The 23,705-nt window shown below is 45.9% G+C and overlaps 1 protein-coding gene across 3 annotated transcripts in view; it reads left to right on the top strand.

Annotated features, from left to right (window-relative positions):
• The window catches only part of ITPK1 (inositol-tetrakisphosphate 1-kinase), a 603,720-nt gene that overhangs the window by 508,153 nt on the left and 71,862 nt on the right, over positions 1–23,705 (top strand). For all 3 annotated transcript variants that reach the window (XM_078660084.1, XM_078660082.1, XM_078660083.1), the window contains one exon: positions 12,953–13,051. In XM_078660084.1, coding sequence (XP_078516210.1) covers positions 12,953–13,051 — 99 coding nt within the window. The remainder of the gene's footprint in view (positions 1–12,952; positions 13,052–23,705) is intronic.

The following is a 23,705-nucleotide window of genomic DNA, read 5'->3' as shown; positions in this document are numbered from 1 at the left end:
CCCTCAACCCTCACCCACCCTCACCCTCAACCCCCTCACCCCACCCCCACCCTCAACCCCTCACCCCCTCACCCCCCACCCTCAACCCCTCACCCTCACCCACCCTCAACCCCTCACCCTCACCCACCCTCACCCCTCACCCTCAACCCCTCACCCACCCTCAACCTCTCACCCTCAACCCCTCACCCTCTCACCCTCACTCACCCTCACCCACTGAACCCCTCACCCTCACCCCGCACCCTCAACCCCTCACCCTCAACCCCTCCTCACCCTCACCCTCTCACCCTCACCCACCCTCAACCCCTCACCCTCACCCCCTCACCCTCAACCCTCACCCCCTCACCCTCAACCCCTCACCCTCAACCCCTCACCCCTCACCCTCAGCCCGCACCCTCACCCCTCACCCTCACCCTCAACCCCTCACCCTCAACCCCTCACCCCTCACCCCACCCTCCAACCCCTCACCCTCACCCGCCCACCCCACACCCCTCACTCACCCTCAACCCCCACCTCACCCTCACCCCCTCACCCTCACCCCCTCACCCTCAACCCCTCACCCTCAACCCCTCACCCTCAACCCCTCACCCTCAACCCCTCACCCTCAACCCCTCACCCTCAACCCTCACCCTCACCCCCTCACCCTCACCCCCTCACCCCACACCCTCACCCCACACCCTCAACCCTCCGCCCCTCACCCTCAACCCCTCACTCACCCTCACCCTCACCCCCTCACCCTCACTCACCCTCAACCCCTCACCCCCTCACCCTCACACTCACTCACCCTCAACCCCTCACACTCACCCTCAACCCCTCACCCTCACTCACCCTCAACCCCTCACCCTCACCCACCCTCAACCCCTCACCCTCCACCACCCTCAACCCCTCACCCTCACCCACCCTCAACCCCTCACCCTCACCCACCCTCAACCCTCACCCTCAACCACCCTCAACCCCTCACCCTCAACCACTCACCCACCCTCAACCCCTCACCCTCACACTCACCCTCACCCCTCACCCTCACCCTCACTCACCCTCACCCACCCTCAACCCCTCACCCTCACCCACCCTCAACCCCTCACCCTCAACCCCTCACCGCCTCACCCCGCACCCTCAACCCCTCACCCCTCACCCTCAACCCCGCACCCTCAACCCCTCACCCTCACCCTCAACCCCTCACCCTCACCCCCTCACCCCCTCACCCCTCACCCCTCACCCCCTCACCCTCACCCCCTCACCCTCAACCCCTCACTCCACCCTATCACCCTCAACCCCTCACCCTCAACCCCTCACCCCCTCACCCTCACCCCTCACCCTCACCCCTCACCCCGCCCCTCAACCCTCACCCCCGCACCCTCAACCCTCACCCCCGCACCCTCAACCCTCAACCCCTCACCCTCAACCCCTCACCCTCAACCCCTCACCCTCAACCCCTCACCCTCACCCCTTACCCTCAACCCCTCACCCTCAACCCGCACCCTCACCCCTCACCCCCTCACCCTCACCCCTCACCCTCAACCCCTCACCCTCAACCCCTCACCCACCCTCAACCCTCACCCTCACCCACCCTCAACCCCTCACCCTCACCCACCCTCAACCCCTCACCCTCACCCACCCTCAACCCCTCACCCACCCTCAACCCCTCACCCTCACCCACCCTCAACCCCTCACCCCTCAACCCCTCACCCACCCTCAACCTCTCACCCTCACCCTCAACCCCTCACCCTCACTCACCCTCACCCACCCTCAAACCCCTCACCCTCACCCACCCTCACTCACCCTCACCCTCACTCACCCCTCACCCTCACTCACCCTCAACCCCTCACCCTCACTCACCCTCAACCCCTCACCCTCACTCACCCTCACTCACCCTCAACCCCTCACCCTCTCACCCTCACCCTCACTCACCCTCACCCACCCTCAACCCCTCACCCTCTCACCCTCACCCTCACTCACCCTCACCCACCCTCAACCCCTCACCCTCACCCTCAACCCCTCACCCTCAACCCCTCACCCTCAACCCCTCACCCTCAACCCCTCACCCCCTCACCCTCAACCCCGCACCCTCAACCCCTCACCCCCTCACCCTCAACCCCGCACCCTCCCTCACCCCCCCCCACCCTCACCCCCTCACCCCCTCACCCTCAACCCCGCACCCTCACCCCCTCACCCCCTCACCCTCAACCCCTCACCCACCCTCACCCCCTCACCCTCAACCCCTCACCCTCAACCCCTCACCGCCTCACCCTCAACCCCTCACCCACCCTCACCCCCTCACCCTCACCCCCTCACCCTCATCCCCTCACCCTCCCCCCTCCCCTCAACCCCTCACTCACCCTCACCCTCACCCCCTCACCTCACCCTCAACCCCTCACCCTCACCCACCCTCAACCCCTCACCCTCAACCCCTCACCCTCAACCCCTCACCCTCACCCCTCACCGCTCACCCTCAACCCCTCACCCTCAACCCCTCACTCACCCTCACCCCCCTCACCCTCACCCCCTCACCCCCTCACCCTCAACCCCTCACTCACCCTCACCCCCTCACCCTCACCCCTCACTCACCCTCAACCCCTCACCCTCACACTCACCCTCAACACCCCCCCCCTCACCCTCACCACTCACCCACCCTCAACCCCTCACCCTCACACTCACCCTCAACCCCTCACCCTCACTCACCCTCACCCACCCTCAACCCCTCACCCTCACCCACCCTCAACCCCTCACCCTCACACTCACTCACCCTCACCCTCACTCACCCTCACTCACCCTCAACCCCTCACCCTCACTCACCCTCAACCCCTCACCCTCACCCTCACTCACCCTCAACCCCTCACCCTCACTCTCCCTCACTCACCCTCAACCCCTCACCCTCACTCACCCTCACTCACCCTCAACCCCTCACCCTCACTCACCCTCACTCACCCTCACTCACCCTCACTCACCCTCACTCACCCTCAACCCCTCACCCTCACTCACCCTCACCCTCACTCACCCTCATTCACCCTCACCCTCACTCACCCTCACTCACCCTCAACCCCTCACTCACCCTCAACCCCTCACTCACCCTCACCCTCACTCACCCTCACCCTCACTCACCCTCAACCCCTCACCCTCACTCACCCTCACTCACCCTCACCCTCACTCACCCTCAACCCCTCACCCTCACTCACTCACCCTCACTCACCCTCAACCCCTCACCCTCATCCTCACTCACCCTCAACCCCTCACCCTCACTCACCCTCAACCCCTCACCCTCACTCACCCTCAACCCCTCACCCTCACTCACCCTCAACCCCTCACCCTCACTCACCCTCAACCCCTCACCAACCCTCAACCACTCACCCTCAACCCCTCACCCTCACTCACCCTCAACCCCTCACCCTCAACCCCTCACCCTCACCCTCACTCACCCTCACAACACATATTGTGTTACAATAGGTGTCACATTTGCGAAAGATAAAACTATTGGCATTGTAAATAACAAAGCTATTAATTTCGCTATTTTCAAAACAAGCACATAAATAAAAAATGTGTCCTTTACAATACCAATAGCTCAAACTTTCCTAATGCGAGACCTATTGCATTGCTGTGCTTCTCTCCCCTGCTGCACTCTCCTGCTCTCTAGAGATGTGGCCTAACGACCAGAGCTGCCATCTAAGTCACGTAAATACAAAACATGTTGCATTCCAAATGCTATAGGTGTCACATTCGCGAAAGTTATAACTATTGGCATTGCAAATGACAAAGCCATCAATTTAGCAATTTTAAAAACCAACAAATAAATAAAATATGTCATTTACAAGACCAATAACTCCAACTTTTCTAATGCGAGACCTATTGCATTTCCAATGCTTGTTTGAATAAGCTACCAAAAACTAGTCAATTTGAGCAATAAATCCAACCTAAAGAAAGGGGGTCAGTTTAGCAAGACCATACTATCCTTAAGAAGGCGCCTGCGGAAGTGTATGAGGCAAACAAAGGGCCACAGTTCAAACTCTCACGTCTGGCAAACAGTACGATCAATCGGGAAACAATATAAAAAACTACTTTGGATTGAAAAAAGAACTCAATACACAGAATTCTGGACTAAGTTATTATACAACGCAAACAAATCCGACTCAAGAGCATTTTGGGCACAGGTAAATTCATTAAATAGATCTGGACAAACAATAAGCACGACCTGTGTCAGGAAAAAGCATGGATTCAACATTTACTGGACATCTTCTCAGTTAACCCATCGGTGGCACCCACAACAATATCCAATAACACACTAAAAACACTGGAACCAAGGACTCCAGCAGCGACAAAATTTAAGAACCTGAATGTTAATCAACCGTGTGGAAATCAGACATCCAGTACAGATGCGGAATTTGAAACATTGAAAATAATTAAGAGAAGCAGGAAAGACTGTGCTCCAGGACCAAATGGTATCCCCCAGGCAATCTACAAGGAGGACCCTGAATTTTGGGCAGGCAAGTTAAACACCTTATTTAGATCAATAAATAACACGAGTCGTCTCCCAGAAAGCTGGAGAGGGGCGATCATAAATCCGATCTATAAAGGAGGAGACCGTAAAAATCCATCCAATTATCGTCTTATAGCACTTATCGATGCCGAAGCTAAATACTATGCATCTTTGGTGCTAATTGACCTTCTAAAATGGTCTGAGGATAACAAGAAGATTCCGAAAAACAAGACTGGGTTTCGTAGGGGTACAGGCACTATGGCTAATGCCATGGCACTGAGTTTAATTGCTGAAAAGAGTATACAAAACCACCAAGCATTGTACTCCTGTTTTGTTGATTTCAAGGCGGCGTTTGACCGTGTCAGCCGTCAATTATTATGGTGCAAACTAAAGCAGCAGGTCCTGCCGGATGCAATTCTGAATCCCATAATGGACTTATATACTGATACCTGGATGCAGGTAAAGATAGCTAATGGGCACTGTCTAACACGGAAGATCAACACATTTGACGGACTAAAACAGGGTTGCGTCTTGGCCCCCCACCTTTTTAATCTGTTCATGGCAGACTTAACTACAAGGTTGGACGGGATCAACGCCCATCCGCCGAGGCTAGGAGCATTACTCCTGACACATCTCTCCTATGCCGATGACGTGGTGCTTTTAAGTCAGACAAAAATAGGTCTGCAACGCCTCCTGGATGGTCTGGCAGAATACACAAAACGCAATCGTCTCGAAATAAATAGTCAAAAACAAAGATTATGATACGGACACGTCGGCGTAACACATTTCCAGTTTTTATCATAGATGACAAGAAGCTAGAAATAGTGGACAATTATAAGTACTTGGGAATACAGCTGGACAGACGCCTTAACTTTTCTTTGCACTTTGATGTCATTGAAAAAAAGGGAACAGCCCTGTTGTATGCATTAAAAAACATCTCCAAGCAGCTAAAAGGTCCCCATTGTAATCCACTTTTGACAGTCATCAAGGCCAAGCTGCTCCCTACAATAGGCTATGGCAGTGTGTTACATCATGGCAGAAGTGCACAGCTCCTTGACAAAATTCAAATTAGGGTCTATAAGCGGGTTTTCACATTACCGCCCAATGCCTCACCTGCGCAGGTCCGACTGGAGTTTGGCCTACAAACTCAAGAACTCCAAAAAAAAAGTATGAGACCATTACATTCTGGTATAATATATGGATGAACAGGGAAACAGAAATCAACCTTGCCACGTGGGAAGCAATGCAAAACAACCCGAATTCCCAGTATGCCAAGTATTTAAAACAGTCCCTTGACATTACTGAACTTGCATCGCTGTGGCAAATTAAGCTACCGGTACCATCATTTAAACTAGCTGTTAAAAAGGTTGCAAACAGGCATTCGCTGATCAATGACAAATTGATCTTCAGTCACCGAGCTCACGCATGGATGACAATTCAATCATACAAGGTCCTCAAACCTGCAGCCTATTTCGGGTTTTCTTTCTCTCCATATATCAAATCAAAATACCTCAGCTTAAGGATTGGAAATCTGCCGACAAACGCTGATATACCAGACTGGAGGAAACCTGACACTAAGGAGTGTGACCTATGTGGCAACTCAAAACAAGACTTCATCCACCTACTTTGCATCTGCCCCGCACTGGCTCAGGAACGACGGTACTGGTTAAAGGCAAAGTTCATTGAGTATGGAATACGTACCTGTCGCTCCGCTACTATGCAAATCCTGAGTGCAGCGGATCCGCAATTCATCTGCAGATTCATTAAATTTGTCATGAAGTCGGAATGCAAAAGGGGTGTCCCTGCACAAAATTGAAAACTAAGAATAGATCTTACTCCGTGTAGCCATGCAAGAAGTTGCATCTACCATTCTCCCCAGCCAGTCAATGGATACAGTGGATGAATTCGATTTTAACTCACCACCCCACAACTAGTTAACGGACAATGTATAAATAAATTCACTTGGCACTGGACACTTTTGACTTAATTTTGCTCTTTAATGTTGCCAAGTTCAATCAGGAATGTATACTGATCAGTTTTTAACCGATGTTTTTATTCTTTTGTAATGGTTTTTATTAACTATACAATAAAATCTCTATCTATCCATAGGCATTCTCATGCTTTCGAGAATTTGCAAAGTGCTTTAGCAGACCGATGGCCAGTGCGAAGGGCACCAGAGCCGGAATGAAAAACGAGCTCAATTGTGAGCCCAAAAACCAGGAAGAAATGCCCTTGTGATCATCACAGTTTTTACATAATGAAATTGTGACATTTAAATGGTTTCCGACAAAAAAAACATAACTTTGTAAATATTACACATTCATAAGAAAACACGAAATTAAACATGTGCTAAGATAACATGAAGTCAAACAAATTAAACAAGTGTTTGCAAGGCCAGTAGATCTTGCCTTTGGGACCTTTTGGCTTTGCCACATGTGGCAGGCAATGCTGTACAAAGTTGGGACCTTAGCTAGATGCTTTTTCCAAATGATGGTGCATCATCAGCAAACAAATTAAAAACATTTTTTTAAAGCAAAGGCTGCTGGTTGCGTACTCAGCTGGCATGTGCATGTTTGATGACCCATGAATGCTCATGAGTCACAACGCTTATGTGGATGCAACTTGATTTACTTTTTTTATTTACCGATCCAAAATGGCGGACGCATCTTAGATGACTAAAAAAATTAATACATTTGTAATACAAGGCAAAATGAAACAAAATAAAAGAGGGACTAGTAGGATGAGTGGGGATGTGGGGGAAAGCACTGCATAAGAAAAAGAGCAACAGAGCACGGGGTGAGAAGAACACGAGAGAGTGAGCAGCATCAGAGCATCAGAGCTACACGGAGGACGGGGACAAGGCAAACACGGATGAGGGCAGAACAGGGGTGAGGGAGAAGCACATGAGGGAGAGCAACACTGTGCACGAGGGCCATTTAGAAGTACACAAGAGAAAGCGGAGCATACATGTGAGAGAGCAACACAGAATGCCTGGGGCTTGGGCATTTGGGAGTGGGAAGCACAAGAGGGAAAGAGATGATAAGCACTTCCATTGACATGAAGCACATAACCGAAAGGGAAAAAAGTTCTCTAAAAGTGAGCAATAGAAGGATTCTAGACAGCCAATCAAAGGGATGGTAGAGGCTATCCTCCGGGAGAGTGACAAGCCCATGATGGGACTAGGAATGCCATGGAATAAAAAGGCAAGCAAATGAGTGACTGTACAGCCATCCAATTTTAAACAATGGGCTACAGGACCCTGCATGTTTACAACAGGTCTTTCGCAACCAGACATTGAGCTGACCTAAAAATGGGGACAAAGTAGGCAGGACAACTCTCAAGAGGAGGTTCAAGTCTGGGGGAGGCAGCAGGGTAAAGAGGGCCTCCTTCTGTAGTCCTGGGGCTCTTATGCTACCACCCCCAGAACACAAGATCCGTGTTTGAGAAAAGTGGGTGAGTGAGTGCCGGTGGCGCCACGAAAGGGATGTCACGGCCGCCAGTCCCACTCAGTAGAGAGTGGGTAGGGAAGTTATTTGCAGCCGAAGAAGGAAGGGTTTGTCCCCTGCACCCAGCTGCCTAATGCGCAGTGCTTCTCATTCAGTGAAGGCACTTGTGATAAGCCACCAAGGTGGCTCGGTGAATAGGGTCGTTGGCTTCTGTAAAAGAGACAGCTCTTCTGTTATAAAGTACTACCGTTTTTTGGCCCGGTTCGGTAGAACATTTTCAGCTATCACCAGTGCTTTAATGGGAAATTAGAAGTGGCGGTACTCACTAATTAGACTGGGTGGGCAGTTAGAGGCGTGTCTGGGGGGCGTGGGTATGAACCAGGCATTTAACAATAGCCACCATTTTTAGGAGTGGATCAGAGGTTGGTGAACTTTGAACCATTCAATCAAACATAGTGTAGCCCAACAAAAAGTTAAAGATGTAGCACTGTTGTGAGGGTGTAGTCTCAATAGTTGTAAACTGTCACCATGAGACCCACATTCTAATCCTTCTTCTGGAATTGGCATGTGAGGGAGAAAGTGCCAGCGTGTCTCTTCCAGCTCTGCCACTATATGTGGTCATGTGACAGCGGGCATAGGCACAAACGCATACATTCAAGAAAATTCAAGAACGCATTTGAGGCAACCTTACTTTTTTTTTTTTAAATACATGTGGCTGCAGTCCTCTTTGTGTTCTGTGTCTCAGCTCACTACCTCCTTACTCAGCCAGGTCAACGAACACTCCGCTCCTAACATGTACATTAGAAGACCTGGCAAGCATCAGCTTCTATGTCATACGTGCAGGGCCTAATTTTTGGCAGTTTGATATTTCGCAAATTGGGCCATGGACATCCCTAGGCTTTAAATGATAATCGGAACATTTGCATTAAAGCGTATCTTTTTAAGGCACCGTTAGTTAAGTGAGTTGCCCAGAATCACAGGATGATGAGCCGACGTCGGGATTCGAACCTGGTTCTCCAGTTCCACTGTCAGCGGCTCTGGACACATCCTCAGTATTGTTTCCAAGCCAATTAGAACCTAACTTAACCTTGTAGGAGCACCCCAGCGCAGGAATGCACAACCTGTTGCCTGTCAAGGCGGCACATAAACGCGCTTTATCGGAAAGGGTCATTTTCAGTAGTTTTTGGCGCTACACGCACCCTTACTTCAGGCCCCTGCTGTTTTTGGGAGTGCCAGTACTCTGCTTGCCCAAAAAGAAGTTCCCAGTACTGGGGGAAGAAAACTGAAAAGTGCCGGTACTCCGTACTGTTGAGTACCGGCCCATTTAAAGCACTATCACATTCATTCCTAACACTAACTGTAGGTAACTGGACACTAACACTGGGATGTGCAGTAGTGTTTAAACATTGAAAAGACCGAAGTAGTGCGTCAGTGAGTGTCCGAGAGGAGTTTTTTTCTGGCCATTACATTAACCAGAAGGTAGTCACAACCAGCAGTAAGCAGGGTAAATAGATGACTTTCTACTGCGATTCGAATTGTACCATCCATGGCCATGTAAGGAATAGTTCCTGGCAGCTAGTCTGGCGGATTAACGTCTCTCAGGCACGTAATTTACTGAGGAGAAGAAATGTTTGTAGTCGGGACGGGTTACGGGTCTGCAGGCTTTGCCATGGCTCCGAAGCTGCAGCCCTGTGTTTTTATTAATGTGCGTGTGAGCAGGAGATGAGGCTAGCAACCCAATGTTGATCTGGCATTGTTGCCAGGCTGGGAGGAACACAGTATAACATAAGCGAGAACATTCGGGAAACAGAAATGCCTAAGAGGGGTACTGTCCCGCCCGAAAATAAACACTGCGGTTAAAGGGCCGTCCAGTGAATGACGTCACAGTACGTCTGAAAACCCAAGCACACCTAATCGAACGGAGGAACATTCCAGAATGCCCGTTGTTGGCGATTGTTAGTGATGCTGAGCTGGGCTAACAGAACTATTTTTCTCTACCTAGGGTAGCCCCTTTAATGCTAACAACCTCTCGCGAGTACTGGGAGGGGAGGGGGAGGCGGGGGTGGCTGACCAGCAGGGTCCATTACATGGTAATGTTCAAAGCTCTTTGCATTATTTCTTCATTAAAGAGCAAGAGTGTCGCCTTTGGGAAACGGTTGAGCACATTAAAAATAAAAAGTTCTGTGTAGTGAAGAGGACCAAAATATATGTGAAAGGCACAAATAATATTACTTTTAATACATTGTTATACCATGACTACCTATTAACTGGTCAGTGCTCTCTCTCTCAGTTAACTGGCCTGTCAATTAAAGTTCATTTTATTATCTAATTCTGACTGGGATAAGTGAGGTGATTGGCTGATTTACCCATTAACTCTTCTGCAAGCGAGGAAAACCCCACTCCTTTACCTTGGTTCACCCGTATGAGCCAGTCCTAATTGGGGTGCACTGGGCCCATCACACCTCTTTGTTAACACTGCACCTGTAATCAGGTGCATGATAATTCTGATCAGCTGTGGCTGAAACCATATTCTACTTCAACCAAAATGGTGCTATATTACACTGCCCTAGTAAAGAGACACATATATTATAAAGTTATGGATCTTTTCTGCTCGTGGTTTGATATACTGTAAATCGTTGCTGTCCCATTGAGAAGCTCAAGTATAGACATGCACCCAGCACCCGCTACACCGTATTACGTGAGCAGGGCAGTAGAAGGTGGTTCCAGATTGAGGCAGTCTCTTCCTAACTATACAACTACTGTCAAGTATTGCTGTGTAATGACTGGCGAGGCGGGCCAGGGCCTGTATGCCAACAAGTGGCATACAGGGGGTGATGGATTCAGCCTGGGAGGGTCTGTGCCAGGTCCTGGAGGTCCCTGGGCATTATGGCATCACAGGCCTCAGAGTGTCATGGGATCCAATGAGGCTTACTGCCCCTCAAGACCCCAGGCAAGTACTGCTGCAAACCGCCTAGGTTGAAAAGTAATGGGCAAATGGTCACAGGTACATTAACGCTGATAAAAGAGTGCTAGCTGCGCACTTGGAAAACCGGCACTCAGTCGCCCTTCTTTCCTTACATCCTTGTATGATTGCCCTCACATTGCCACTTGAACTTCACAGATGCAGAGCCGTCCTCCCTGCACCCTTACAGCAAACGGCAGCTGCCTCACTTTGCAAAGAGAAGGGATATGGTGGCAAAATCAGCACCCAAAAAGAAGACGAGACCAGATCCTGCGAACCAGGAACAAACACAAGCTCAACTGTTGGTGGCATCTAAGTCTAGACCTGAAGAAAAGGTAGGGCTCACTGTGTAGCCACCACCGTGGGGCCCAGCAGCCTGCCCTCGCACCTCAGGAGCACAGGCAGACTGGCATCTAGCATTTAAACTAATATCCTGTCTGCGGTTGGACTGGGGAAAAAAATACTCTGGTACCAAATAAAAAGTGACTCCGTTAACGAATTGGTGGATAAAAAAGTGGTCCTCGTTTCCAAATCCTACTTGTTTTAAACTTGAAAAGACCGGGAGCATTGGTGTTTTTCAAGGTATAGGAGACTAAATACATTTGTTCTTGCTGCAGTCAATGCTTGCAATAATATCGGAGAAAATCACAGTAAAACCTGGGCCATCAGACCATAAAACAGGCCTACTAACAGCCAAAGCAATAGCCCATACACTGATCTGTGGGACCAGACGTAGGGGCACGGCTAGATTGCCCTATAAGCCAGTCCATCCCTGATACTTTCTCTCACACACAAGAAAAGCCCATCATGACCCCCAATGTGAGGAGATAAAGTGGAGTGCTCTGGTAAGGATAACACGTGTACCAGCGAAATAAAGGACCTGCTCCTGGCTCTCCGCCTCCTCTAGGTGCAGCCTATCAGAATGCCCTTTCGTCCGTTTAGTATTAGTCCCACCAGTCCCATTGCCAGGAGACATTGAGCCCACTCCAGCTAGCATGACCTACAGAATGACTGTGTGGATGTAGGGTGCTAGGGCTTGAATAAAATGGAGGAGGAGCAAAGTAAACGTGCTGTTGGAAACCTGTACACAGCAGGCATATTTATAAGCCTAGTGGCTCTGGCTACACAAGGGACATGCGCACAACACATGATGCGGCTCACCACATGCTCGTTAGCATTTTTGATGCTGGGCTAGAGAATGCTAGTGAGACTGAGTATAGGAAGTATTGTTACTTTAAAAAATGGGAACATGCATCAGAAACACATCTGAGAATATTATAAATATTAGTAGGTGAGTTTACAGTTTTCCGTTTTATTATCTAATTTTGTGTGTTTCCAATGTTATCCATGCTTTTAAGCATACTACTGTGTCAATCACCATATAGTAGTAAAAGCATTTGTTTACATCGTGTAATTGGCTAGAATGCTTGCGCTTTATGGACAGTCAACGGCTGATATTTTTTTAAGGTATTCATGATGAAGATTTAGGACTGGATTGAGGGGAAGATTGCCCAATGGTCCTTAACCTATTGCATCTGCACCAGGGATGCTCACACCAAGTGTATCGTTTTATTGTGTGTGTGGGGGGGGGGAATGGTGTGCTCAGCCGTGGTGGTATCTTTCCAGTACTTCAATATCCCTATTCACTGAGTGGTACTGTGACTGGTCTATGTTTGATTATTGTCCCAATATTATGACGTTTATTTTAGCGATATGTGTTAGTGTAAATTAAAAATAGCTATGCCTTGTAATTCCATCTGTCTTGTATTTACCCAGAATGTTGTGCTGGTCTGCATCCACAGACTAGTGCCCAAAGATTACTTTAGACTGTTTAATTATAATCATAGTAGTACCTGCTGAAGCAAAAATGCCACATAGTGTACTCCCTAGCTAGGACATAATCCTACAGCGCAAACCAGGAGTAAATTCATCCTTTGGGTTCTACTCGCCTTGCTGCTTACCTTGCAGCCCCTGCCATTAGGGAGCAAATCGTAAGTTGCCTTGCCCAAGGTTGTCTCCATTTTTGGAAGTTGTGGACATCACATGCTCAGCATCCCTTTTGTACCTTGTGTCTTGCAGACCAGAGGATATGCTCGCCGCCCTTCATTGAGATGATGCACGAACGAGGAGAGGACGCCCTGCAAGTGATTGAGAAGAGTGGCCTGGCTTTTCCATTCAGTATGTACCATGTAATCCTCTGAACACAAAGTTGCGTTTGTGCTGAACGTTTGGTGTGCATCCTGGGAAATGTATAAAGCAACAATCCCATATATCCTAGCCGCCAACAAGCAAAATCACCACAATGAGACCAAGATGAACCCACACACACACACGTTCCTCCTTGAACTTAGTCAGTTTATGGTCAAAATAGTATTTTGGATTTCACCTTTGTCTAGCAAGTTCAGTGACATAATTTGAATCATTTTGTGACAAGGGACACCATGCACGTTTGGACCCTAGATTGCATGAAGTGATACCATGCAACTATTGACCAAATAAATGTGCCATTTTGAATTTTCTTAAAGATGTTTTTCTTGAAATCTTGAGCCAGGAACCTGAAGATTACCGTAATTAAAAACAGACACAAACACGCAACTACTTAAACCAGCAAAAACTAAAGTTGTCTACTTTTCCAAATTCAGTGGAGCAATTGTTCAAATCACAGTGATTGCCATCAATAGCATTGCAGTTGCACGTTCTTCCTGTTGAAACCCTTATTAGCCGACCATGTTACCAGTAGATACAATAAGCAGTATTAATATGTGGGGGTCCCTTAAATGAGCAACATTTTGTATTTTTAGCTCATTGTGCCACCGTGGAATTGGATTCCCAGTGAGGCACTGGTGCTTCTGAATTTCTCGTTATCCTGTAAAAATAGTACCAATGGTCTGACCGCCGTATTACAACTACGGCAGTCGGACCTCCAGTGGACCACTGCAACCTCCAGGGAACCGTGTTCCCTGGTTGTGGCACGGCAGTCATAGGCGAGCAATATGGTGGTGGTGCCGCTGTGGCACTGCCAAGCATATTACAAGTTTTCCTCACCACCAGGATTTCATGGCAGTGTTCACACCATGAAATTCTGGCTAAGAGGAAACAAACTGTTGTCTCTGAGTCCTTGGATGCATGCAGAGGGCACATGGTGTGCCTTCCCTGTGTACATGCACCCCCTTTCATGCATGGCATGAACTAGCAGTAGATGACTTGCAGGAATAGGCTTTAGCATTCCCATTGTGGTGCCTTATTCAATGGCACCGCTGTGGGAGTGCCAAAGGACCGCCCATCAGATGAGAAAACTCGTAATCTGGCGGGCGGCCAAGTTTGGCGGAGCGAGGCAGTAGATTTCTGCCTCACTCTTGCACTGCCAAACTCTTAATCAGGCCCCAAGTAGTTGAAACTAGGGCTTTTTGTAGGAGTGTGCACTGATTTGTATTCCGTCTTAGTAAATGCTGTATTTTGGTGAACTGTTACATTTTTTGTCGTGAATGAAACAGTACTTTTAGAAAGTCTCTTTGTGGCAATTTTCCTATGCATTATCTGTTAATTTATCTGCTTGGAGTGCTATTGTGTACTCTGTTGCTGCAGAGCTTGAATATTTACACTAGCTTACTTATACGTCCTAGACACTTCCCTCCAAAGAGAGGTATTTTGCCTTTTGATGATCTCCTATCCCCCTATCAACACGACAAACACGAGGGCACAATGGCATTAAGACTGCTACAAAATGCGCAAAGGGTTTTAGGATAAAATGGAGCTTCCAAAATGTAGATTTGTGTAATATGTTATGTTATGTTACGTTATGTTATCAATTGCTTATAAAGCGTACTATCACCAGAGGTTTCATGGCGCTAATCATGCTTCGCAAGTGTGACATCAGACCGACTCAAATAGCCAGGTTTTGAGTGCTTTCCTGAAGCATAATAAGTTGACACAATTTCTCAGTGTTACTGGGAGGCAGTTCCAAAAGACAGGTGCCAAGTGGCAAAATCTGCGACCTCCGACACGTTTGAGTTTTATAGTCGGAACAGATAAGAGATGAAGATGAGAAGAGCGTAGGTTTCGCCGAGGAGCATACTTGTTGATCATGGACGAAATGAACCGCGGACTGTTGCCATGCAGTGCTTTGAAAGCTAAACATCCAGTCTTGAATGCCACCCGTTGCTCCACTGGAAGCCAGTGGAGCTGAATCAGCATGGCCCTAGCAGAGTGCCATTTAGGCTGTTTGTAGATCAATCTTGCCCCCTGGTTCTGCACCATTTGCAGACGTTTCAGTAAACACTGAGGCAACCCGATGTAGAGGGAATTTGAAAAATCCAGGCGGGAAAGAACAAGTGCTATTACTACCTGGATTAAAGCTGAGTGGGTTAACAGATTAGCAATCTTTCTGATTTTACGGAGCTGGTAACAGCTAGTGGAAATCACCACGCCCACCTGTCCTCTAAGTGAGAGATCAGCATCAATCACTACCCCTAGACTCGTTACAGACAGTGACGCAATAGGGGTGGACCTAGTTCCGTAGGCCAGAAATGTGGGCCCCAGTAATCCTTACTCTTCCCAGGCAGGACTAATTCTGTTTTGCCTGGGTTTAGCTTCAAGTGATTATTATCCATCCACTGTTGAATATGGAGCATAGTAGCCCGAAATTCAGCAGCAGCATCAGGGGAGTCCAGGGAGAAAATCAGCTGGAGGTCATCTGCATAGTTAAAGATGGTTACCTTCCGATTTTTTAATGAGAAAAGCAGCAGAGGCCTTAGAGGTTGAACTATAGAGGTGAAAGGGACGAGCCCTGTGGGACGCCGCAAGATATAGTCAGTCTGGGACCAGTAAAAGTCTCAAGGCGAACCACTTGCGTTCTCCCTGTCAAAAATTATTTTAGCCAATTATAGGCGGCTCCTTGGATCCCTGCTTGTTCGACACGGTTCAACAGAATGTTATGGTCGACCGTGTTGAACGCTGCAGACAGATCCAGGAGCACCAGGGCCTGCGGAATTCCCCTATCTGTGTTAGTTCTAAGCGTGTCCAACACGACGAGGACCAACGCCTCCGTGGAGTGAAATAGCCTGAAGCCCGCTTGATTAGGCTCCAGGTATTCTGTGTTTTCAATGAATTTGGATAGGCATGTAGTAACATGGGCCTCTTAGACAAGCCTGGAAGAAGAGATATGGGACGATAGTTGGAAAGGGTGAGGGGATCTGCCCCGGGCTTTTTCAGGAAGGGGATTACTGTAGCAGCCTTAAAAGCCCTAGGTACTACCCCTTTAGTCAAAGATTCATTAAAAAAGGGGAGGATACTGTATGGAAGTGTTACAAATATATCTCTAAGAATAGGGGGTGGGCAACAATCATTCGGAGAGCCCGACTTAACTCGGGTTAAAAGATCAATCAAAGTTTATAGGGCTGAGAGATGGTTTATTGTGACTGAGTTTCTACAAATGTCATCCTGGCCATCTGTGTTGCTCGAAGAGGGGATGTATCAGGCCATAAGTAATGCATTTTTATTTTTGTGCATAACTGTCCCTTTAACACCTCATCAGTGGTACTAGGTGCCATGTAAATACAGTTATCATTAGAAGCACACACTTCACAGCCCAGTTGCTAACCACCACACAAAAAACACATCTTTGCCAACCCCATACTTGAAGTGATTCGAGCAATTAAACCCAGAACCACTCCCAAGCATCCTTTACATTTGCAGATTAACTTCTATCGTACATTTGCATTTCATTCAGCAAGCAGGCACTCTGGCATGAAGGCTTATTTGAAGGATTGTTTGCCTGTCTGCAGGGCCTCTTCGTTTTACAGGACATGACACTCAATTAACTTCAGCTGAAGCATTTTAACGATCGGGTTGACTTTGTCCAAAAGGAAGAGCAAGTGTTGTATTCCAGGCAGAAGTTAGGCCTTGAAATGCGCGACCCCCTTCCCAGGACTCCGGGGGGGGGGGGGGGGGGGGATCATGCCCCACAGATTGAAGACCTAAGTTTTAATGAGTGTCCATCCCCTACCAATGCTACTTAGACCTCTTGGTGTGGATTTTAATATCTTCGTCAATGATACTCCGATGAGTCTGCAACATACTGTTGATCCATCCCGTAATACTGATTGCTTTCAACTGCTTTGAAGGAAACTGCTGCATGTATGAGGGCCAACTAGCTAGGTCTTAATGGTGCCGAGATGACATTTTTTACGTGCCAACGAGGAAAGAATTTAGCAATGAGAGATCTTTATCTGGCTTTTCCTGTGCAAGAGCATCTATTTCTCCTGCTACAATGGTTGGAGTGTCACTGTCTTTTAAATCAGATTTAGCTGACAGAACTGGTGAAAACGTTTGTGAGTTCCACTTCACACTATATCTGACTGTTTGGACATTTTAAGAGTTTTCTCCTCGAATATTATCTGGCTGTCGTTGGTAGTGATTTTCGGGGTGAAGTTTCTTTGTTGTAATGAATTTCACTCTGCCCTCTCCCAGGCCCTTTTTAGTGGTCTGTTATCCCTCCAGCAGGTTGATGGTCTCCAATTATAAATGGCATTTGGTGATTTCCCCTCAAGTGTGTAGTGGTCAAAGATTGTTTTCATCCTGCCACTTTGTGGAATAGCCTGAGTGAGGACACTCATAAATATGCTCATTGCATGTCAAGTAGGTAGAACATTTTATTAAGACTTTACAATTTTCCTAATTTGATCCTATTTGCTTCAGTCTCCTGGATTTCTGTTCAATGGTTCGTGTTTAACTGTTGAAGGATTATGAAATGACACTTTATTTTTGTGAATTGTTTTTCTAATGGAGCAGGGTTTTATTACCCTGTTTCATTTTGTGACTATTGACGGCTTTATAGGTTGTTTAAGGCCACTGAAACCATTGAGAATCATGGAATTAATGTATAGCAAAGATGAGGTAATCCATGAAAAACATATAATGGCTAACTGACGTTATTTAGCTGCTTTGGGGCAAAATACATTAAAATCGAATCTATGATAGAATATTTGTAAATGGTTACACCAATTTTCATAACATTCCACCATGCTTGAGGATTAATAGAAACTTGCAACATATGACGATTCCAGTTGAATGGTGAAAGGTGTATGGCAAGGCTAATGCTGATGTATTGAGTGGATTTCTAAAACTAGCAAGATTAGAAAAGATTTGGGTGGTTATATGGTAAGATACTGAGTATGTTTGGCTTTCACCGTTATAATTCAATTGTAAAATCACTATACACATTTCTCACCCCAGAACATATTTCAAAATCCAGGTTAATAGTCCTGAGAGACATAAGATCTAAATTTCTTAAATTCATTTAAGTGTTTCTGAAAAAGAAGCACCTTTCACCATTCCTATTCCACGATAATGCGGTCCCACCTTTAGCGCCAATAGTTGTCCAGTGCCACAATATGCGACACTGTCAATAAGTTCCCATTGCCTTGAACACTTAACAATGTAATAAGTGTCTGCCACTATAGTTCGCTAACTCCTCTAAATCACCATCATGATTAACAGATTCACATTGACGTTACTAGTTGTTATTCACACCATTTGCATTTTTCCTGTACCCTCGGAGTTACTTTCAGTTGTACTTTGAAAGACCTAGTGAAATGAATGGGTTGGTAGACTGCTTCGGAGTCTACGATACCTGAAAAAACTCTTCTAAGCCGGGTTGCTGCCCGGTCAGCCTTTGTCATGCTGATAGTATAACCAGTCAAGCCTCTTCATCGCTACCAAGTAGCCCCAAGTCATGTGCCATACCTTCTCTAACTCCTAGATTTTCAAGTTTTCCACTAGATTTATTTTTAGTAAATTATGCTGAATCCTGCACCCCTAAAGGGTTTCTTGAGGAATCTGTTTTTAAGATGTCCACAAATTAGTTGACTGCCTTGTCCCTAGTGTGTACTGCGTGCTCAATGGGCATCTTTCTCTTCCAGCCATTAACAAAATTCAAGGTCTCTATTGACCTTTTACGTCCCAAGCTTCTGTTCAGCGTCCCCATCAACCATGGCACTTGTAAGTCAAGTTGCGTTAAGTGCATTATTTCAGTATTTTCCACACTGTAAAAATACCCAACCAGATAATTATTCTACCTGTTTAACAAATGATCTTGCTCACACGCCAAGAGATATATTGGGGTCTCACAGTATAACAAGAAGAGTGACTCTATGTTCTTACATCATATAATAAACAGTGTGAAATCAGCAGAAGGGCATGGGGGGCAAAAGAGGCTCGGGATGCAATGGAGGGTACAAGGAAACAGAGGTAGAACTGCAGATGGGGAATGAGAGGGAGCGGGAGTAGCAGGACTAGAGAGAGGGGATGGTACGGAGACTAACAGTGAGTGCCCCTAAATGGGAACAAGAACATTGGACTAGATCGACCAAAGGGGGGACGACAGCAGAAGGAGCAGAGTGGGGAGACAAATGGAAAAGGGAGCAGTTGAACATATACAGTGAAAAGGTGATTTGCCCTTTTGAGTCAGTCTGAAAAAGTGCATTTTTTAGATGTTGGCAGAATCACAGCAGGGAAGTTTCATAACGGAGTAGCCACTCTTGAAGGACTGGCGCTGTGCGTGGGTGGTTTTGGTGCTTTGAGTTTCCAGTTGCAGTTTTCTTCCAGAGTCCTCTTACGCCACCTGGAATGGAGGCTTTAAAACCTATGACATCTAGGACATCTCTCAAAGATTGCGGGTTGGTACATTGCTATGTTGCCTGAGAAACTCACACTGGTTTAACCCTCATTTTTGGCACAAGTACCTCTTCATATGATTCTTTGTAGGAGTTGCATGCCATCCTGTGTAATATGACTAACGTGTTTCTGTCTGGCATCGTTCATTGTGGTTATATGTGGGCAAAGTGCCAGGAAAACTTCTCCTGAGAGCATCATGTTCATCCATTCTTGCTCAGACTGACTGTGAACTTTTCCTTCAACATTGCTTCAATAGCTCTGAGTGCCTCTTGGTTGATAGTAGTCGGGTTGTATGTTATGACGGCACGTTTGTAGTCAATGGACACCTGAAGAGTGGTGACATTTGGGAGTGCAGAGAACTGCCTTTCAATGCAAACAGGGCATTCCTTTCAATACAAGTTCCATGTTTCTTTAGGTCATACGTTGGCTATCATTGATTTTCCCAGTCTACCTGTTAACTCCATGGAATTGGGCAAATACTACCAACAGAAACAATTTGAAATGTACTGATACAAACAACTTGGCCCAGGCTTTCACATGAAGTGCCACAGTGGATCTGTCCAGACACGTGACATAAGAAATAACCTACCAAAGGAGGGCTCTTTTCTTTTCTTGCTGCATCATCTTAAGATGGTCGTAAGGTAAAAAATACATCTTTTCATTATAAGAATTTCCCGTAAGAAATAAAAGCAAGACACCAAATTTGCCTTGCCTAGTTATTGTGTTTAACTATTTCATCCACCCCTTACTCAATCAATTCCAAAAGCTATTGACATAAACATAAGCTACTTCATTAACTTAACTCTTAGCTTTAACCCCAACTATATTTTTTAAAAACTGTTCTTGAACAAAGCTATTCTTTCTTGATTCCCTATTCATTTTTGGCTACGCTCAACTTCATACAGTTATCCAGTGCCACATTTGAAGAGCTTTTAAAGGCTTCTTTAAATTACATATTTCTATAGATCAACAGAATGTTGTCAAGTTGCATGAGTTCATTATACTAATTCACCACTAATCCTTTATGGGTTCCAGAGTAGCGTGCTTCAACACCTTATTAGGGGTAGCAAGCACTAAATAAATGCAAACAGTTTTCCCTCTTCTATCCCTCCACTATCATTCTCAATCCAAATAACTGACTAATATCCACCACTCAAATTACTTTCATATTTCACTATACTAATTCACCACGAATCCTTTATGGGTTCCGGAGTAGCGTGCTACTTGCCAAAAAAGCGCTACAACACCCCAGCAGGGGTAACGAGTGCCATATATATATATATATATCTGTCCCTCTTCTATCCCTCTGCTACCCTTCTCAATCCAAATAACTGACTAACATGTCCACCGCTCAAATTACTTTCATACTTCACTATACTAATTCAACACTAATCCTTTATGGGTTCCGGAGTAGCGTGCTACTCGCCGAAAAAGCGCTTCAACGCCTGTTATGGGGTAGTACGCACTACATAATGCAATTACAATACAATGAGTTAAAGGCCACTTTAAATGTGCAAAGTTTTGCATGCTTTTCTAATGGCTTCGAGTAGCAAATAATTGATGCTTCTGGTCACACCTCCTAACTTCCTCATTTGTTTTCAGACTAGGTATAGCATGGCCTTCTACAATCATAAACCGTGAATCCATTGTAGAGCCGTACTCTAGCGTTCAACTTCTGCCATAATTCAATGAGTTAGGGACAATTTACAATCCGTAATTTGACTAATCCCCAGATTCATTTACTTCATTTTAAAGAATGCAACATAAAACAACTGCAATTGTTAACTGAGAATCATGAAAACACTGGCCAATATATAGAATGCATGAAAAAAGAAAGTAATTTAACAGATTGCTATCCTGCTGAGATTTCATTATAGGACAGGTATTGACTAAATAGTACATTGAGTGTGCAAGATCAGCAGAAAAAACTCCAAGGACATATCCGAAAGATTGCCTAGTGTTCAAATTTAAAACATGTAAGCTGTATCCAATCAAACAGGTAGCATTGGTGAGAACTCAAATTTGCATCTGAGGCTGCGTGCTTTAAAATTGTTGCAGAAATCAGATGTCATGTCTTTGTTTTTGTTTCCCCAGCTTAATGTTTTCAACTCTTATTGTGATTGCCAAGTTTATGGAAAGGGAGCCGACTCAATTTAAATTCCAAACCATGAGAGTGACGAATGTCCAGTATGAGATGCCTGAAGTTTGGTTTTTATCTCAAATAATATGTATTTAAAGGTTATAACATGCATAGCTGCTTGCCTGATACCAGTGGCCATGCAAACCTTTTAAATAAAGAAATACATTTTAAAAGTTGAAAAATGTATACATTAAATTGTTACAGAAATCCATCTCAAAAGGGAGATGGTGGTATGTACTGCACTATTCTGCCCTTATCTAATATATCTAAAACTGAGTTAAGGATGCTCAACCACCAAATTTCCTTTGCAGTCTTAGAAGTTATACGTTCAAACACACACAGAGGAAACAAAACGTTACACCCCTATAACGAACAGTATTGTTTGGTGAAATCACTCATAATTTATATGTAAAACAAAGGTTCACAAATCTATATGGTATGTAGAAAAACAATGTATTGAGGTCGGAGAACAAAACGTTTCACATTGCGAGTGCTTCCAACCATCAATATTTTTGTATTTTAATCTATTCAGTGTCAACGCTTTATATATTTATGACTTTGGCTTAGAAAAAAAGATAGGACAAGTTCTTGTGGTCTAACTTACTAATGAAAAGAAAAATAATTAGTCAACGTGGATTTTTATTGGATGTGCCGCCAGAGTGACATCATAGCAGATTGTCGTGTCGTGCATTTAGAAAACCCAGTATATCTAATTGACTCCAATTCACTCGATCTGGTTGGGTTTCCGTGCAGCTCAACCGTTATTAGATTCCTTTACACCTACTTTAAATGCTGGAGAGGTGTGATACTTTCCCAGAGCTGACACTTCTCTAGAACACAAGTCTTCCTGGGCTACAGCCCCAAACCACTCTGCGTGACAGGCATTCATCATAGCCTGCTCAGCAAAAGAATTGCCTGCATGGCTATCAATGCTTTTTTGTGTCAGTGAACCATGGTCAAAGGAATTTTGATACTCCTCAAATACCATATCCCACAAAAGGCTTTCCACATTCTCTTTGGCAACCAAGAGTAAAAAAAAAAAATAAAAAAAAAAAAAGCAGTGGCCTCTGTTGAAGCTTGGGACTAATTTACTGACTTGAGCCGTGTACCCTGCGAGGGAGTTGACAGGAGTACCTCAAAGGAGTGTATTTAACTTTGATCATGGAGGGGCTGAAGGAGGTTGACTTTAGGCGGAGCTAGGAGTGAAAGATAGAAATATAGACAATACTTGTCTTACCATTTTGTGAAACTAGAGAATACCACACAACGTTAAATTTACAGTGAATTTGCGCTGGAAACCAGGAACTATGTCATACATTGGAGAAAAGAATGCAAGAGGATGGAAAAGCATTGTAACTTACCTGAGGTAATGCACCATCATTTGTGGTAGTATCCATGGTTGTCCTTCTCTGAACCTTTTGCAGCATGGCTCAGAGTTCACGAGGGACCACACAGTCAAAATAGCTGTCTGGGTAAACCCCGTCTTGGTCACGACGTCCTTCCTTGCACACATGCAGATCTTAACTTCTGAAAAAGTGGCAACATGTGAATGAAAAACTTGGCTAGGAATAACTGCTAGGCCTAGCTTCACCTAACTTTGTTGCAGGTCAGCCGCAAAGGGTGCCTAGGACCTGGTCTGTCCGACCAAAAAGCATGGTTTTGTTTTTTTAAACAGATCTTATGCTTTCCTGCGAATGGCTGTTAATATGGTTTGAAATCTTCTTGTCAAGACCATATTTTGGGAATCCTTGATCTTTTTTGTTTTAATAAATTGGTTTGGAAATGTAGGCTTCTTTATTCCCTTTCTGTAATTTTGTTTTGGCATTAATTTTGATGTTCCACATGCTCTTTTCTCTTAGGAAGGCCTCGTTGTTCGCGTGAAGCTACCAAAGGGAAGCTCTGGTTTCCTTACTCTGGTTTCCTTATAGAAGCCTGTTGCTACTTAATACATTAGATTATTTTGTATGTTGTGAAGACTGTGGCCTCTCCCATTGGTAAACATTTTAGTTTCCTGCATTG

This window comes from Lissotriton helveticus, chromosome 9, assembly GCF_964261635.1.
Source record: "Lissotriton helveticus chromosome 9, aLisHel1.1, whole genome shotgun sequence".
In the NCBI taxonomy this organism is placed as follows: domain Eukaryota; kingdom Metazoa; phylum Chordata; class Amphibia; order Caudata; family Salamandridae; genus Lissotriton; species Lissotriton helveticus.
This window is presented reverse-complemented; position numbering and strand designations above follow the sequence as displayed.